At 40.4% G+C, this 19500-nt stretch overlaps 2 protein-coding genes across 2 annotated transcripts in view; one reads left to right on the top strand and one right to left on the bottom strand.

Moving 5' to 3' along the window:
• Positions 1–13026, bottom strand: part of DZANK1 (double zinc ribbon and ankyrin repeat domains 1) — a 70447-nt gene extending 57421 nt beyond the window's left edge. The window contains exons 1-6 of the mRNA XM_014530106.1: positions 12705–13026; positions 10410–10526; positions 7408–7561; positions 2570–2684; positions 1086–1179; positions 9–76 (exon numbers count right to left, since the gene is read on the bottom strand). Of these exons, the coding sequence (XP_014385592.1) occupies positions 9–76; positions 1086–1179; positions 2570–2684; positions 7408–7561; positions 10410–10518 (540 nt within the window). The 5' untranslated portion in view covers positions 10519–10526; positions 12705–13026. The remainder of the gene's footprint in view (positions 1–8; positions 77–1085; positions 1180–2569; positions 2685–7407; positions 7562–10409; positions 10527–12704) is intronic.
• Positions 13027–14682: 1656 nt separating this feature from the next.
• The window catches only part of POLR3F (polymerase (RNA) III (DNA directed) polypeptide F, 39 kDa), an 11228-nt gene continuing 6410 nt past the window's right edge, over positions 14683–19500 (top strand). Inside the window, 3 exon segments of the mRNA XM_014530107.1 lie at positions 14683–14853; positions 18748–18815; positions 19305–19372. Of these exon segments, the coding sequence (XP_014385593.1) occupies positions 14797–14853; positions 18748–18815; positions 19305–19372 (193 nt within the window). The 5' untranslated portion in view covers positions 14683–14796.

The raw sequence follows: 19500 nt of genomic DNA, 5'->3' as shown, positions 1-19500 counted from the left end.
GAAGTTACCTGGGGCGGATTTCTGGGTGGTCTAGAAACCGATTCTTCACGGTAAGGGGGCCTTTCCAGGTGGCTGTCTGAAAAGCAAAGATCTTTCAATGTTTTAGACTTAGTTCTTTCACCTACCTCGAGGTATACAAATACATCAAAAACATCGTTCTGTGAACAACTGTAATTATATATATAATCATGCGAATGTCTTCATAGACAAAACCTTTAATAAGGGACCACTGTCATCACAGTCTTTCTTTAAAGTACCAATTATATAAAGATGACCCCACTCAGGTGAATTAGCACTGAGAAAGAAAAAATTAGCCCAGACTAAGAAAATTAAAATCTGCCCAGCTACATTCCAAAACATTTCACATCAAACTAGAAAAATAGATAAATCCAACTGCAAGTTTATAAGGAAATATTTCTCCCCATAACACAGTGCAGCAGTATAATGTCCTAAAAGCACTCCCTTTGAGGGACATTGTTTCTTCCCTGCCAAGAAACCTTCTTCTCTAAAAATCAGGTTTTCAGAAACTGGTGTTTCAAAGCATCTCAGTAAGAATGAAACATCTGACTCTTGCCTGAGGACCTAAGTTACTTTGACATCGACAAGAAGCCTTAATTTCCAACTCAGTGCAGAGCTTCAGAGAAGGGTTTCTGAGCACAACGGTCACATTTATCTTTGTTGTTTCCAAGATAAGAGAACACTGGTTCCCTTAGGCAGCCCACACCAGATAGTGACCACTTCACATTCAGCCCTGTTGTGCTTTGAGCCTTTCAAACACTCTGCTTTCATTTACATTTCATACAAACTCCACTCTTCCCCCAAACCCTCTACTATCTTTTCCTTTGTTTGGTGATACACCCCATGGATCCTCTTGTGTGTTGCAAGGAGTCATAAACCTGACTTTGTTGGACTGCTAGGTTAGCCCTCCTGGATAAGCCATTAGCTTAGATAGCATTAAAATTCAAATTATGGCTTACTTTACTGTTCCAGTATTTCTTATTCCAACCCTTCTGCAGACAAAGTAAGTTATGAACCTGTTTGGGGTTTAGAAAACTAAATGTTAACCTCATCCTCTCATGTCATACCTAGATGTCTATGGTTAACATTCCAACCAGGTTTATGTTCAACATTCTTAGATTTCTTCCTTGGTTTTGGTGCAACAAATCCATTTTTCAATTCCTAGGAATGAAAACATTGCATGTTAGTGTCTTAATTAGGCCCACTTTAGAATGTGAACATTAAGTCACATGGTAGAGGCAGTGTCATAGCGTATACTTCTTACTTGAAAGGATTTACAAAGTGACTTCTGCCTCACCTTACTCTGGAAATACACAGCTTTGTATCTGAGCTGCTTGGCTGACAGCATAAGCCCCACCAGATCAAGTGGTCAAGATGAGAGGCAGGTAGCAGCACTCGTAGGCAGGATGTTGCCATCATGGGAGTCTGATAATGACCAGGGAACTACCAAATCCAGGGAGCAAAGACAGGGTGGGGTCAGACCAAGATAGGACTTACGTACAGTACCTGCCCACATACAGTCCTTAACACTCCTCTCTGGGCTTTCTTCTCCATGGACTCAGTCTCTTATGCTTGACCAAGCCTGTGCACCTGCTGACACATGTAGGCTCAGCCTCTGCTGGCTGGCCCTGCCTTGTGTAGATCCCTTCCCTGATCATACTTGAGCCCCATGTTCTACCTACACCCACTGCTTTGGTTCCACAGCCTCCCCTCTGGCCTCTTGGACCACTGTTGGGCTGAAGGGACTCCCCAGAAAACTTTATGTCACCCCCAACACGACCTTTGTGACAGACTCTTTAGTTGATTGCCTTCCCATGGGTTAGCCCATCTTCTGATCCTTGGATCTGTCTCACTGAGGTCCACAACACAGGGTCTGAAGTTTCAAAAGTCATTTTTAGATAGGTCTCGTTCACTCCCCAAAGTGGGGCTTTGCAGCTGCTTGGGAATGAAGATTTCAACGTAACAGGAGGCTATACCCACTGAGGGCTTCTCTACTAGTCTGGTGCATCTATTCAACAAATATACACTCACCGCCCACTCCTACCTGGCCCTGTGCAAGGAATTGAGTACGGCAGACGTACTCTCTGCCACCTTGAAGCTTACAGTGCAAGGAGATGATAGACAAGGAGCAAAGTAATCACATATTCACAGCATTTTATAAAAGGAGAAGGCCTGGGTGCTAGGGGAGCAGTGACAGAATACAGAAAACACAGTTTAGTTTGGCTGGAGTATATACAGGAGAGTCACAAAGCAAGAAAGGATGACTTAGGACAGAAAGTGATCCTTTGGGATGCCAGCCTAAAGGTTTGTTACTTCAATAGGTAAGGGGATCACTGAGGACACTAGAACATGGGCAGTTCTGATAGGTAGGAAAATCTACAGGCGGACCAAAGCGGGGAAATCAGCAAAGATACTTTGCAATGGTTGATAATGACCAGGGTTGTGGGTAGAATGACTGTGGTGATGAAATGAAAGGGAAGATGTGACCACTAAGAAAGGAGGAACCAAGAATGTGGTAACTATCTGAATGTATTATAGTTTCATTACTTGCCTGCTTTGAAGAATCTTCGAGAATGTTTTCAACACTGTCTTCTGAAGAGGCTGCATTTGGTGGTTCATATTCCACCTGAAACATCTTTGTTACAATGCCACTCTGTCTGCAGTCTCTGAAAATTATTTTAAAAAGAAAAAGTCTGTGTATTACACAAATATTCCAAAAAAGCCGGATAGCAATTAAGATAACTCTATTGAAGTCCCTTAGTCTAGCTACTAAATTTAGTATATTTTAAATTGAAGAAATCAAAATATAACTTCTATAGTCTTTCTTTACATTATTCTCATTTAGATGATCTATTGCTTTGTAATAAACTGCTCCAAAACATACTGTTTTAAAACAAATCTGTGAGTTAACGAGGCTCAGCTGGATAGCTCTTGTCTGCAATCTCTCATGTGATTGCAGTTAGATATTGGCTGGGCGGGAGTCAACTGAAAGGTCAACTTGGCTGGATGTCCAAAATGATCTCTTCCCTCATACTCACAGCCTAGGCTAGGATTTCAATTCTCATTCTCTCTCCCTCCCTCCCTCCTTCCTTCCCTCCCGCCCTCCTCCCCTCCACCCCCCCTTGGTGGTTAGCTTGGCCTTCCTTACAGTATGGAAGTCAGGCTTCCTACATGGTGGCTGGCTTCACCCAGTGTTTATGTTCCAAGATAACAGAGCAGAAACTGCTACACTTTGTGATCTAGCCTCAGCATCATTTCTGAAACATTCTATTGGTCAAAAGTAAGTCATAGGACCAACCACATTCCAGTGGAGGGGCTACACTGGGAAGCATGGTTAATTTTTGGAGACTATCTACCACATTGACCATAAAGATTTTATACTTCAAGTCTCAAACTATTCTAAAACAAAGAATCAGGTTATCTGTATATCATTCCATGTGACTCAAGGGAATTTTCCTGTAGATAGCATAATATATGTTGCTGTGGTAGATTTAAACTGCTATTCCTCAAATGCTACCATGTTTTCAATTTATTCATAATATTTTACAATTAATCTTGTTCCTCTTTGATGCAAAAGAAGTTCCATAAGAAAGCCATGTAGAGGTGCCCATAACTAAAAACTGATGGTGATTTATTCTGAGCACCAGCAACTCACCTAACACTATTTTTTTAATATATATTTTTATTGATTTCAGAGAGGAAGGCAGAGGGAGAGAGAGACAGAACATCATAATGAGAGAAAATCATTAATCGGCTGCCTCCTAAACGCCCCCTACTGGGGATCAAGCCCACAACCCGAGCATGTGCCCTGATTGGGAACTGTACCAGTGACCTCTTGGTGCATGGGTTCACGCTGGGCTGGACTCCATCTTGACTGAAAAAATCCATCTTAGAGGCCTGACTATGACTCCTTGCTTTCAGTATCAAATTAATCTAACCACATCCTTAAAGAAAAGATTGTAAAAAACATTCTTCCTTAATATCATGTTCTGCAAAATGGTTGTTTTATACAGGACCACTGAGTGGTCCACTGACCATGGAAAACATCTTATGACTACCCAGGATCAACCACCAGATGGCAATCATGGGACAACTGACCTCATCCTCATTCCCAAACCCTGCACCCACCCCTGGCTCCTATATGAGCATTCCACGAGAAACCTCAGGAAGCTCAACTTCTCTTTTCTGGTTGACTCCCCTGTGCACAAGCTCTTTTCAATAAACTCTATCTGCTTGATCCTGTACTGAGTTTAGTGCACATTTCTATGACATTGAGACTCAAGAACCTGGCATTCAAGGTCCAGTAACAAGAAACCATGTGGCCCTAACCGGTTTGGCTCAGTGGATAGAATGTCAGGCTGCAGACTGAAGGGTCCCAGGTTCGAGTCCGGGCAAGGGCATGTACCTTGGTTGCAGGCACATCCCCAGTAGGGAGTGTGCAGGAGGCAGCTGATCGATGTTTCTCTCTCATCGATGTTTCTAACTCTCTATCCCTCTCCCCTCCTCTCTGTAAAAAATCAATAAAATATATTTTTAAAAAAAGAAACCATGTGAAAAAACTCATGCTAGCCTGCTAAAGACACAAGTCAGCCAGCACCAACCACCAGAAATGTGAGTCAAGCTTTCTATCCTGCTCAAAGTGAGCCAAAAAATGACTGCAGCCACCCATGCCAATGACCTCAGGCAAAACCAAGAGAATAACTGCCCTGCTGAATACACACCAAAATGTTGACCCACAAAATGATGAGCAAATAAAATGACTACTCTTTTAAGACACTAAGTTTCAGAGTCGTTTGTTACATAGCAAGAGCTAACTGATTCAGCAGCCAAGGCTGAGAAGCACTGGTTATATAATTTTGGAGATCCTTTTCTTTCTTTATTATTTATTTGTTGATTTTTAAATTTATTACAAAGTAATGGTCTTAAATTTTGGAAGCTACAAAAATTATCAAGAAAAAAACAAGCTCTGGCCAGTGTGGCTCAGTTGGCTGAGGGTCATCCCATGCACCAAAAGGTCACCGGTTCCATCCCTGGTCAGGGCATATACCCAAGTTGCAGATTCCATCCCCAGTTGGGATGGGTACAGGAAGCAACTAACCTATCCCTCTCTCTCTCTTTCCCTCCCTTTTCCCTTCTCTCTACAATCAATAAAAACATATATTTTTTAAAAATATATATTTTATTGATTTTTTACAGAGAAGAAGGGAGAAGGATAGAGAGTTAGAAACATCAATGAGAGAGAAACATCGATCAGCTGCCTCCTGCACACCCCCTACTGGGGATGTGCCTGCAACCAAGGTACATGCCCTTGACCGGAATCGAACCCGGGACCCCTCAGTCCGCAGGCCGACACTCTATCCACTGAGCCAAACCGGTTAGAGCAACATATATTTTTTTAAAAACATACACAATACTATATTATAGAGGCAATGACTGCTGAAGTTGACATGTTTTCTTCTGCTTTTTTCTCTGTATTTTTAAAGTATGAAAATAATACAGTTTTTATCCTAATTTTTTCACTTATATCATAAATATTTTCCTGTATCATTCAAAACTTCATGACCACAATTTTAATATGTTAATGGCCTTTAATACTTAACAGTCTCATTTAAAGTCCTTTGTCTCTCTCTTTTTTTTTTTCCTCACCGGAGGATATTTTCCCATTGATTTTTAGAGAGAGTGGAAGAGAGAGGGAAAGACAGAGAGAAATATCGATGTGAGAGAAACATCAATTGGTTGCCTCCTGCACGAGCTCCGACCAGGGCCCGGGCCAGGGAGGAGCCTGCAAACCAGGTACGTGCCCTTGACCGGGATGGAACCCAAGACCCTTCGGTCCACAGGCCGACACTCTATCCACTGAGCCAAACCATCGAGGGCTAATGTCCTTTATCTCTTTATTAAGAAACTAATTATCTTAAGTACCTAGAAACAGACTTGAATGAAGCAGTGTAATTTCCAGAAAGAACTATTTTATCGCAAATGTATACAAGCACTAATTTTTCTTTTGTGTAGAAAACTCAAATTATTTTTTATATAAATATTTTCTCTAAACTGAACACACCTGAAATACTAACACTGCTTTCAGAATAAACAATTAGCAGGCACAGAGCAAGATGGTAGAAGCATAAAGAAACACTTTATTTTTTAGACTCTTTAGAAGCTCTATTAATTCCTCCAAACTACATATTTGCCATTATATTAATACTTCATTTCACTACTACCTGCAGCTTCCAAAGGAGCCTGTCTTTTTTTTTTTTTTTAATATATTTTATTGATTTTTTACAGAGAGGAAGGGAGAGGGATAGAGAGTTAGAAACATCGATGAGAGAGAAACATCAATCAGCTGCCTCCTGCACACTCCCCACTGGGTATGAGCCCACAACCCAGGCATGTGCCCTTGACTGGAATCGAACCTGGGACCCTTGAGTCCGCAGGCCGACCCTCTATCCACTGAGCCAAACTGGCCAGGGCTAGCTTCTTAATTTTTAAAGATAATTAAGAACACTTGTTTTGATAGAAGTGGGTTGACAAGTAGGAAAAAGCTACAAATGTCAATATTTAATAAAGAAGAATAATGTGTATTAGGGGTTTGTTTGATTTAATTTTTATTTTATTCCTTTTAAAAATTATCAAATTCCAAAACAATCTTTGGTGTAGAATTTGTAACTCTCCTCAGAAAGCCATGCAGTAGTTCAGCCACCAGAGGGAGCATGGATAATCTTTTTTAAAGCAGTACCTGGGCCAGCCAGTTGTTGATTTGGGGCCTAATAGTGTTCCAAAGATGTGGTCAAACCTGTCTTGCTGCACAAAATACTTCCCCTATCACAGACTTGCAAAGCAATTGAGTTTTTCTCTACAACACAAGGTTTCCAAATTAAGATGTGTTTCCATATTGGTAAAGTGATAAAAGTCATTGAATAGGAAAGAAAGGAATAAAGTAGCTAATATCCACAAATGGAAGAGACAGTAGCTTTCAAGGCCAATTAAATCAATACAACATAAAACAGAATGATCATGGTGGTTGTAGGCTATGTCCCGGGGAATAAAAGAAATATCCACTAAAAGCAGTATTTTCTCTAGAGCCTGATGAATCTCTTCAGAGGTCCCAAACCCTGAAAAGGTTCCTGAAATTCCAATATAGAATCAAAATAAAAACAGAATATTATTAATATACATAGCACTTCATTAAGCTGTACTCTTATGATTTCTGCACTTTACAGTATACCTCAGCAGAAGACAAAAACCAAAAGTTACAGATATATGCTGAAATTAAAATAATTTTTCTTTTATGCCTTTCTAGTCCAGCACTAATTCCCACTGAAAGAAAGAAATAAAATTAAAACATCATTATATTATAAAGTTATTTTAATCACCAGGCTCTTAACTTACTTAGAGACTGCAATAGCTTTAACTTGTATTTTTCCATCAGGCAGAGTAATAGGCTTTGTATACTTAAATGTAGTATTTTCACCATAACCAATTCTCTTTAGAAATTCAGGCTTACTGCCATCCAAGGTATAATATATGCTGACATCTGGGGTATCTGAAAAACCCAAAACAGGATAACTGCGATTAGCATTAAAGTACCAAGTCCCTGAATAATGCCAATGGGTCCGTTATTTAATGAGATTTTTAAATATATTGTACAAATGAATACCAATAACAATTGGTTCCTTCTCTATGCTAAGCACTGTGCCTTACATGAATAAGCTCATTTCATCTGTACAATCCCATTAGATAGGCCCTATTTTATGCCCACTTTATAGTTGAGAAAACTTGAGTCCCAGAGAGGTTAACAGCAGAGTTGTGATTTGACTCTTGGTAAGTTGAATCCATAGCCCACACTCTTGAACCACTATGCTATTCTGCATTTCCAAAAGGGCATTAATTCAAATAGAGTAGGGGTCTATTTTAAAACTAGAACAGCCATTTAGAAAGCAGAAGCTATTTTTTCATTATTATTATTTTTTTTTAGTATTGCTTAAGAAATGCTTTTATACTTGGACTTGGTAAATGATTCATTCCTACAATCTTGGAAAATTTATAAAGGTAATAAATTAATATAAATCTATATTCAAAATGTCAAAAAATGATAGACAATTAAAGCTCTCCTTCCCACTCCCAATATCAGCTGCCCCAGGCAATCAATGGGATCTTGACTATCCTTTCAAAAATATTGTATATCAATACAAGCATAAATGTATGTGTTCTTATTTCACTTACTCTTTTATACAAAGGTGGTATATCGTACCCTGTTCCACACCTTTCTTTTTTTCATTTAACAATATATCTTGTATATTGTTCTATACTGGTACATAAAGAGTGACCTCAGTCTTTGTTATGGCTGTGTTGTATTCTCTCTTTATAGAGATGAACCACAATTTAACCAATCCCCTATAGATGGACATATGAATGTTTTCTTTTTCTTTATTTTGCCATTACAAACACTGTAATGAATAACGTTGAAAACTCTTCTTTTTATAAGTATATTTGTAAAATATGTAGAACTAGCACTGTTGAGTCAAAAGGTAAGTGCATTTGTAATTTTGGTTAATATTGCCAAACTTCCCCCCATAGAAGCTGAAACAACTTGCACTGCTACCAGCAATTCATCAAAGTGCCTGCTTACCCACACACCCATATCGTGTGCTATCAATTATTTTATTTTTACTAATCTGTTAGGTAAAAGTAAAAAAGTATCTTATTGTTTTAACTCACATTTCTTACATTTTGAGTAAGATTCATTCGTTCCTTCAACAAATACTTACCAAGTACCTATTATGTAGCAGACACTGTTCTAGACACTTGAGGATACCCCAGTCACCAAAGTCCCTGCTCTCATGGAGCTTCCATTTTAGGAAGGACACACAGACAGTAACAAACAAAAATGATATACAATCTGTTCAGTGGTAATTAGATGCAACGGAGTAATAAAGCAGGGGATAAGGTCTGCTCAGCAAGCAGGTGAAGAGGTAGGTAGAAGCATATTCTCACATGAGACACTTATATTTCCTCTCCTATAGAATGTCCTTTCACATCCTTGTTCATTTTTTATTGGGTTATTATTATTCTTTTTGTTACTGAATTATAGAACCTTTTATTTTTATTTTTTTTAATATATTTTATTGATTTTTTGCAGAGAGGAAGGGAGAGAGATAGAGAGTTAGAAACATCGATGAGAGAGAAACATCGATCAGCTGCCTCCTGCACATCTCCCACTGGGGATGTGCCCGCAACCAAGGTACATGCCCTTGACCGGAATCGAACCCGGGACCCTTCAGTCTGCAGGCCGACGCTCTATCCACTGAGCCAAACCGGTTTTGGCAGAACCTTTTATTTTTGAGACATTTTTAACGTTAGAGAATTTGGATACCCTATTATTCATATTGTCATTTGTCAATAAACATTCAATTTCTATGAGTCATGGGCACATATATTAAAATTTGTATTTTGCTTTGAAAATTTAAAAAATAATATTAGCTTTTAAGATAAAGGGAGACAGTATAATGTAATATATTCTTAGTTGGAACTCTTGGTCTAGGAAGCACAGGGTCATAACATAAAAACAGAAATAATTTTTACACAAAACACTTAATAAAGTACATTGGAATCTCAGTCTGTTTTAAACAAGTATTTGTTCATATGCTTTATGTATAAAACTTTCCCTCTTCCTTATAGTATACATATGTATATGTAAATATGTATGTGTGTATATATGTGTATATATACATATACTCACTTTTGGCATTAGTAGGAAATATTTTTTGTTATAATAGCTAAGATTTATTTTTGTAATAATAATTACAAAATATTTTTTGTAATAATAGCTCATTTTATTTTTGTAATAACAGCTAAGATTTATTTTGGCATTATTACATGCCAGACCCTGCATACCTCACATCAACTCATTTAATCCTCACAATGGCTTTAAATAGATATTATTATCACTATCTTACAATGAGGAAACTGAGACTCAGAAAGGCTAATTAATATACCAAAAATTACTAGAGGTTGTCAAAGCCAGGATTCAAGCTCCAACATGAGTGGAGAGCCTGTGTTAGTATATCAAATTTATTATCCCAGCAAAATAATGAGCATCCTGGGAACATTTGGGGAAGCACTGGGACATCTTACCTTGGCCAAAGTGAGTCAAGGCATTGCTGCAATTAAGTACCTATACAAATGAAAGGGTAGTCAAAGCTAACCGTTTCAATCTAAATATACACCACTCTATAAACCATCAAGTATAAGTGTTGCAAATTTTGGAAGTTTTATAAACTTCTCAAGGTCCTGGTTATAGAAAACATACAAAGAAGAAAATCAACAACCAGATGAACATAAAGAGTATGACCATGTTATTTTAAAGCATTTCAAGTATGTTTTATTTTTACCTGATTTCATTTCCACAAGTGTATTGTTATCAATTTCATGGTTGGCTTTTCCAGGCTGAGGCACTCGCAGTGGTATGATCTGAGGAACACACACTGAACCAGCAGTCATTTTCCCTGCTTACATTTTTAAAAAAGTAGATGAAAATAAATTCCAATGGCCACATATATTTGAACACACATACTGAAGAGAAGTACCTCATTAAAATACAGTAAAGCTGTAAAAACTAAAGAGAATACTATTACTATATCATCTAAAAATATTATTCAACTTTTATTTGAAATAATTATTGCTTCAGCTATATTTTTGCTATTGAGGTCTTCTGTGGAGTTTTGATTATCAGGTAAGTAAATTATTACCTTACTCCTGGGAAAAGAGCATGAATGAATGAGATGTTGGAAAGGAATTACTTTTTTAAATATATTTTTTAATTGATTTCAGAGAGGAAGAGAGAGGGAGAGAGATAGAGACCTCAATGATGAGAGAGAATCATTGATTGGCACACTCCGCACTGGGGATCGAGCCTGCAACCCGGGCATGTGCCCTGACCAGGAATCGAACTGTGACCTCCTGGTTCATAAGTCGATGTGCAACCACTGAGCCACACCGGCTGGGCAAAGGGAATTATTTTAAACTAGAGGCCCGGTGATGGATTCGTGCACTGGTGGGGTCACTCAGCCTGGCCTGCGGGGATCAGGTCGAAACTGGCAGTTTGACATCCCCCGAGGGGGTCCCAGAGTGCGAGAGGGCACTTTGCAAAGTTGCTGTTGCTCAGCAGCTCCTGTGTTGAGCGTCTGCCCCCTGGTGGTCAGTGCACATCATAGCTACCAGCAGGTCGGCCGGTCAGCCAGTTGGCCAGTCGCTTAGGCTTTTATATATATAGATGAGCGAATTAAATGAACGCATCAGAACAGAGACCATGACTAATAATCTGGTCTGAGCTTCCTCTGAATCATTATCAGCCTTTCCTGCCTTTTATTCCTGTGCTACCTCTCTTGGCTTCAGGGCAAGTCATCATGCCAGAGAAACAGAAGTAACTTTATATGCAGCATGAAATGTTAATTTAGAGCCAGCTCTTTTGGGAAAGCTCCAGGTTCCAGGCCCTGCAGTTGTCACCAAGTAATTCTTGCATTTGAAAGCTGCAAAGAAACTTTAGAAGGATGACAGAGTATCAAACCTCAGCTGAAAGAAAGATGGCACCAATATAAAAAGTAAGCAACAAATACAAAAGTCTCCCACTCCATCTACTATATTTATAAATAATTATGTATGAGTGTGGAGGCCTTACTGACCTTTTCCCTGGACAGTGTCATAATTTTTAATATGCGAAGGATTCAGGAGGAAAAAACAACCGACACCTTAATATAGCAACCATTTCTCATCACTTTTCACCCTATTCAAATTCCAATGATTATGGATAGATTTCACTCAACATATTCATTCCATTTTTAGTGTTTACTTATTGCACCATCACTCTATTATTTACAATTTTCCACATACTTATATAATCTTATTTATCAATTTGTGGGTGGGTTTTAAGGATATTACTAGTTTCGGTGGTTGCAATTCTAAGTAATGCTGCTCTGAATATCTTGAGGTTTTAGTTTTGTCACAGACAGTATTCCCAAAAATGAGATAAACAAAGGGAGGAGTGAACTTAATGCCTGGTTACCATAGTTCCAGGATAGAGGTCAAGAATTTGAACTGCAAATACTGACAGATCACTAGCCCCTCGGAAAGGATGGCTGGCCTTGGGACACTTGCTCAAACTCACATTTCCATTTATGTGAGAGGCAGTTAAAATAAAAATAGTTGAGCCCTGCTGATGTGGCTCAGTGGTTGAGCGTCACCTGATGGATTCCTGGTTAGGGCATATGCCCTGGTTGCGCGCTCTATCCCCAGTAGGGGGCGTGCAGGAGGCAGCTGATCGATGTTTCTCTGTCGTCATCCATTTCTTTCTATCTCTCTCCCTCTCTCTCTAAAAATCAATAAAAACATATAAAGAAATAATATAAAATAAAAATACTTGAAAAATTACTTCAAAATAAAAATAGTTGTGGAGGGAGTAATTCGTGCGCAGTAACTAGGAGCTGCCTTTGGAAGGCCGGGGTGGCGAGTGGGCTCCAAGAAAGGGATCAAGAAGTAGACCAAATCCAACAGGCCCAAATGGCATTGTGGGGAAAACAGCACCCTAAACCCCCAACTCCATCCACCCACTCTCCGCCGCTCAGATCTGGAACCCCGACTGGTCCCGGGCCCCGCCCATCGGGGGCCGTCAGAGACTCTCTCTTCCTTACCGCAGGATTGAGGGAGGTCCTCCTCCTCCTCTCCGCAGGATTGAGGGAGGTCCTCCTCTTCTCCGCAGGATTGAGGGAGGTCCTCCCCCACCTCCTTGTCCTCCTCCTCCTCCACCTCTTCCTCTATCCGCGGCCACCAAGACAGAATTAGCCCCTCCGAGGTACCTCCGCCGTCCCCGGCCGGGCGCTCCACCTCTCACTGCGGGGGTACCTCCGCCGTCCGCAGGAGCTAGCCCACCTCTCACTGCCTCCTGCCTTCTCCTTGGTCAAGGTCTCGGTTACCACTGACGCTGCGAGCCTCGCCCCGCCTACTGAGAACCGAGCAGGCGATTGGCGGAAAAATGGCTTCCTAGCAACCAGCTCCACCCGTGACGTTTGACTGGGAGAGTGGTACCCGCAGGAACCGTAGGCGTCCGAGAACACGCCTTCTCAGAGGTTGGAAAATGCTAAAAAGTGGTGTCTCAACGCAGAATGAGGAAAGGAAGCTCGTTCGCCCGACAGGCATTGACATTCTGGAAGCAAGAATAAGAGGATGTAGGGGGAAAATGGTTAAAAAAAAAAAAAAGAATAAGAGGATGTAGCGGCGCCCGTGAGTGAGGCGGAGCAGGCGCGGAGTGGCCACCTCAAGCCAACAGACAAGGAAGGACCGGCTGCGACACGAGGAAGAAGGCCCATCGCCCGGGCATCGCTGGTTGCCAGGCCGCTACGCGCTTCTCACCCCGCTGGTGTAGGAACCGCGTCCTCATGGCTGAGGTGAAGGTGAAGCTGCAGCCGCCCGACGCGGATCCAGTAGAAATAGAAAACAGGTAAGTCAGTGGGTGAGGCTCGGTCCCCGGCGGGTCATTTGGGCAGCCGGATCCTTTCTCCGCGGACCGTCGGGAGATACCGGACAAGTTCAGTGAGCACGCAGGGAGTGGGTTGCCGGGTTTGGATCCCCTTCCCACCCCCGGAGAACAAAACTCTTAAAAAATTCCAAAGGAGTTCGACAGTTTGCAACTTTGTGTAGCTGTCCCGATGCTGCTGGGGAAGTTGTGATGATGCACTACCTCCCTGTGTGAAAGTGATCGACGCTCAGAAAGGAGATGGCGTTTTTACCTGCAGTGGTTCTCAACTTTCTGGCCCTTTAAAAACAGTTCCTCATGTTGTGACCCAACCATAAAATTATTTTCGTTGCTACTTCGTAACTGTAATGTTGCTACTGTTATGAATCGTAATGTAAATATCTGATATGCAGGATGGACTCAGGCGACCCCTGTGAAAGGGTCCTTCGACCGCCAAAGGGGTCGCGACCCACAGGTTGAGAACCGCTGAAAAGGCTTTAGGATGCATGTTCTGATCCAAAGTGGCTCTTGTCGCTGTGGGAACTCCCACGACTGGACGTTTGGGCGAAATTAGGGTGCAGTTTGTGATTACAAAGCTACATTAAACCACAAGTGGTTTCGGTGCGGAATTTAAGTCAAGATTATTGTGGGGCACCTAAAGCCTCTCAATTTTGTAATTCCCTAGCAGCGCACTACTATTGTTAGATTGCCACATGGTTTTTAAAGAACCCAATTTTTTCAAGCTATTATGAATAACATACGAGGATCCCATGACAGTGTGAATATTTGGGCTTATTTCTGTTGGGTAGGGATAATTCCCAAAACGCCCCAGTTGTGGTGAATTGTCATAAATGTTGGCTTCCCACCAGAAATACCTGATTTGCGTCCTGCTTGCAGACTTATGGCTGCCCAATACACTGTATCCTAACTTTGTGTACTTGCATCTGAGAAAATTGAAGTTGCAGCATTGATATTTTTTTCTGTGTTTTCATTTGACTTTTGTTCTAGTTTAGAATTCATATTAGTGAGAAAAAAAGTTTTCTTTAAATAATAATGCAAACATGTATTTTGAAAGCTTTGATTCAGACCTATCATAGAAACCCAGACTGTCTGCTAAATGTGAAGACACCACAATTTCAATTTTTTCTGCGGCTGAGGTGAAAGTGAAGCTGCAGCCACCTGACGTGGATCCAGTAGAAATAGAAAACAGGATTATAGAATTATGTCACCAGTTCCCTCATGGAATCACAGACCAAGTAATTCAAAATGAAATGCCTCATATAGAAGCTCAGCAGCGGGCAGTGGCAATCAATAGACTGTTGTCTATGGTAAGGTGAATCCAACTAGTTAATGTAATTACATTTTTAAGTTAACATTGTCATTGCTTCCTATTATTAGTCATGAAAACATTGGAAGAGCCTGGCCGGTATTGATGCTCAGTAGTTGAGCATCAACCTATGAACCAGGAGGTCACGGTTCGATTCCCAGTCGGGGCACATGTCCGGGTTGTGGGCTCAATCTCCAGTGTGGGGCATGCAGGAGGCAGCCAGTGGATGAGTCTCCCACATCATTGATGTTTCTATCTCTCTTTCTCTCCCTTCCTCTCTGAAATCAATAAATGTAAAAAATAAAAGCACTGTTATTTAAAAAAAAACACACACACATTGGAAGGTGTGTTAGGTTGTGACTGATAAGATTCTAAACCAGGAAACAGCTCAGACTGCTTTATTTGTTAACCTAATTGCCATTAAGATACATACAGGCGCATAGGCATAGTTTCTTCTGACCTTCTGTTTGCTTCCTACTCCTGGTGTTGGCCATTCCCTGTGAAACACATCCCCCTGATTTTTCTGTGAGTCATCACAGAGCCAACTCATTAACGTATCACTCTCCACAATCTCACCCTGAGCATTTCAAGAGGCAGGAATGAGTCCAGATAAATGTCACCAGTGCTGGGTCCCTGGGAGGAAGTGCAGCCTCAGCTCCCAATGACAGCAGTGGGGGTTTTTTTCAGTGAAGCCCTTCTACCTATTCTTACCTTTTCTGATTTCCTGGAGCCCTAATGTCATTCTCTACTGTCCTAGTGATACCCCCTGTTCTAAATCTACCTGTTTCTCCTTCCTTTCCCCTATCATCAAAATTCCCATGTCCTGAGAGCATTTCAGTTGGTCTTAATAGCAATTAGGTAAAATATTTCTATACTAAGTAATCATCTGAAGGCTGGTTTGCTTTATTTTAATTATTATTACTGATTTTTTTTTAGAGGGAGGAAGGGAGAAAGAGAGAGAGAGAAACATCAATTTGTTGTTCCACTTACTGATGCATTCATTGGTTGTTTCTTGTACGTATGTGGTTTATCAGGACGACACTCTAACTAACTGAGCTACCTGGCCAGGGCTAAGGCTGATTTGCTTTTTTAAATCTACCAGCTTTGTTGGATTTCTAAGGGCTCTGGATATGGAGGTTTGAGGACAAGTAAAGTTTCTGTTAAAATGTTCCCTTCAGCCCTAACTGGTTTGGCTCAGTGAATAGAGCATCGGCCTGCGGACTGAAGGGTCCCAGGTTCAATTCCAGTCAAGGGCATGTACCTTGGTTGCGGGCACATCCCCAGTGGGGGGTGTGCAGGAGGCAGCTGATCAATGTTTCTCTCTCATTGATGTTTCTAACTCTCTATACCTCTCCCTTCCTCTCTGTAAAAAATCAATAAAAATATATTTTTTTAAAAATGTTCCCTTCAACCTACTAGTTCAGGGTTTGGCAAACTTTTTGTATAAAGGGCCTGATAGTATATGTTTTAGGCTTTGCAGGCCATTTGGTTTCTGTTATAATAGATAACTCTTCAAGAAAGTAGCTATGGCCCTGACCGGTTTGGCTCAGTGGATAGAGCGTCGGCCTGAGGACTCAAGGGTCCCAGGTTCGATTCCAGTCAAGGGCATGTGCCTTGGTTGCGGGTACATCCTTGGTGGGGAGTGTGCAGGAGGCAGCTGATCGATGTTTCTCTCATCGATGTTTCTAACTTTCTATCCCTCTCCCTTCCTCTATGTAGAAAATCAATAAAATATATTTTTTTAAAAAAAGAAAGAAAGAAAAAAGTAGCTATGGTCCACACATAAACAAATGGGCGTGGCTGTGTCCCAATAAAACTTTATTTATAAAAACAAGCAGTGAGCCAGATTGCTGGCCCTTGTTTTAGCACCAGGGAAAAAAGGACTCTTGATGATTTCTAGTCATTTAATTATGATGAAGGTCTTCAGCTCCAGGAAAGATAGAGGAAGGGATGCTGGGAAGTTGTGGCAATAGAAAATGTTTTTGTCCTTTGACCACTCTTTCAACCCTTTCCTTTCTATCTGAAAATCATCCTCAGTACCTCCCTCTCTTTCACTATCTCTGTGACTGACCCCACCTACTGCCAGTCCTGTTGGCTATAGGCTCTAGGCAGTGGTGCAGCTATTGAAGAATTTTAAGCAGGAGTAATTATCAATAAATCACAAGTTATTACTGATTTTGCCTCGTAAATAAATATCAAATTTGTCCCCCTATTTCCATTCCTACTATCTCTGCATGTGTTCTGGCTCTTGGCTTTTACCTGGACTATTACAGTGCATCCTAACTGGCTCTCCTGGCTCCATCTGCCTCAGAGCACAGTCTGATTTGTCTCAAATATAGATCTGACCAAGTCACTTCCCCACCAGAAATACTTCTTCCAGTGCGAGAAATTTAAGTCAAAACTCATGGGTTGACCACAGTGAGTCTCTGCCTCCCTTACCTATCTCCTCTTTTGCCATCGTGTGTCTCAAAAGTTAGGTTTCAGAGGGACCACATCATGCTGTTGCATGTCTCAGGTCCTTTGCTCATGCTGTCTTCCCTGCTTAGAAGGCCTTTCTTCCCTTTCTTCACAGACTAACCCCTCATTATCCTCTAAGACTCAGCTCTGCTGTTGTCTCCAGGAAGCCTCCCTGAATCCCACAGTGGGCCATAGCTTCTTCTCTGAGAGCCCATCCCACCCATTACTTACTTCTATCTTAACGCCAGCCAGATGGTAGTGAAGTTAGGTGTATGATTCGCTTTTAGAATTCATGTTCGTACCCACAAACAACAATCATAGTACTGGTTCATTAAATGTTCATAGATTGAGTTAAATGACTGAATGGAACCTCTAAATTGAGCTTTGTGGTTCAGTTTTGCCACTTAGTGGGGTCTGGGGAGGGAGGGTATTACTGTTCAGCCATATGTAAACCCATTTCCAAATCATGGGTCTGCCCAGTCTTAACATGAGAATGGGGCCTCTCTTAGCCACGTCTTCCCCGAACTGCCAGAAGCCCAGTGGTACAGCCATCGGGGTGCTCCTAAGTTCAGACCCAAGGAAATTTAGAAGTATGTTAAGACATCCTTTATTTTACTTTTCACGTGTTACAGAAAAACAAAACTGCGGGTCTTTTATTCATTGGTTAACTCTTCTGCCTAATTTTCATGTAACAAATAGAAATCACACATATCAGTAAATGTCACTATTAACTTTGTAAAGTTTAATCATTGTGTTAAAAAATGTTTTTACATGTTAGTTTCTATTTGAACTTTATATTATGTAAATTATATTTTATTTGTATTATACTTATTTATATTTATTGAATTTGTTTTAGTTTGAATCACAATTTATTGAGGACAAGTGAACTTTCTGTTAAAATGTTCTAAAGATGCGCCCTGACCGGTTTGGCTCAGTGGATAGAGCGTCGGCCTGCGGACTCAGGGGTCCCGGGTTCGATTCCGGTCAGGGGCATGTGCCTTGGTTGCGGGCACATCCCCGGTGGGGAGTGTGCAGGAGGCAGCTGGTCGATGTTTCTCTCTCATCGATGTTTCTGGCTCTCTTTCCCTCTCCCTTCCTCTCTGTGAAAAATCAATAAAATATATTTTTTTAAAAATGTTCTAAAGATGCTTGTTTATAATTCTTTACACGTTGATTATATAACCAAGCCAGGATCTAGCATATAAGTAATTGTTAGATATTAATATTTTAGAAAATGATGAGATAAAGAGCTAAATTTAAAAAATGCACTGTATGTGATAGGGAAAAACTTAAATCTCAAGTTAAGAACTGACAAATAACTATGGGAGGTAGGACATTTAGTCTGTGTAAAATATTAAAGAATGCATTAGCATTTGTCATTAGATTTGATGTATCTCCAAAGTAATTCAGTGCTATTTCCTATCTTTAAAAATTTTAGGGTCAGTTGGATCTCTTAAGGAGCAATACAGGCCTTCTGTATAGAATAAAGGATTCTCAGAATGCTGGGTAAGCACATAATCATATCATTTTAAGAAAACTTTGATTATTACCAAAGTAATACATGTTTTTGGAAGAAAGCCAATACAGAATTGCATAATGTAAACCTCTTGCATATCATCCCTGCCTCCTATCGTGAGTTCCATTTCCCGGAAATAACTGCTTATAGTAATTTGGTAAATATTTTTTCTTCTAGATATATAAATACATATAGATGATTATATATTTATATATAATCTCTCTTTTTTTCTTTTTTTAACAAAAATGGGATCATTCTATTCATACTGTCTTGCAACTTGTTTTTTTCACTTACTCTGTCTTGGACATCTTTTCATTATGGTACATACAGCCCTGTCTCATTCTTTTTAAGGTAAGTCTTTATTTTGGTAAATAAGTCAATGTGATGGCCTTGTCTGCTAATTCATTGAAGTAGTCATGTAGATTATTAGATTATCCTGTACCTCTTTGCCTTCTTAATTCTACTTTATTCCCCTGCAGTAAAATGAAGGGATCAGATAACCAAGAAAAACTAGTATATCAGATCATAGAGGATGCAGGAAATAAAGGTAAGCATGTGAAGGAAGAAGGAGAAAAAACATTGACTTTGGACCAGATATAGGGACTGAGATTCTATCTTCCCGGGGAATGGATCAGTGTCTGTGCTGCTACTTATGTAAAAAGGAGAGGAAAATAA

This window comes from Myotis brandtii, unplaced genomic scaffold (genome assembly GCF_000412655.1).
Source record: "Myotis brandtii unplaced genomic scaffold, ASM41265v1 scaffold72, whole genome shotgun sequence".
Taxonomy (NCBI): Eukaryota; Metazoa; Chordata; class Mammalia; order Chiroptera; family Vespertilionidae; genus Myotis; species Myotis brandtii.
The sequence above is the reverse complement of the archived record's forward strand: the minus strand, read 5'-3'. Positions and strand labels throughout refer to the sequence as shown.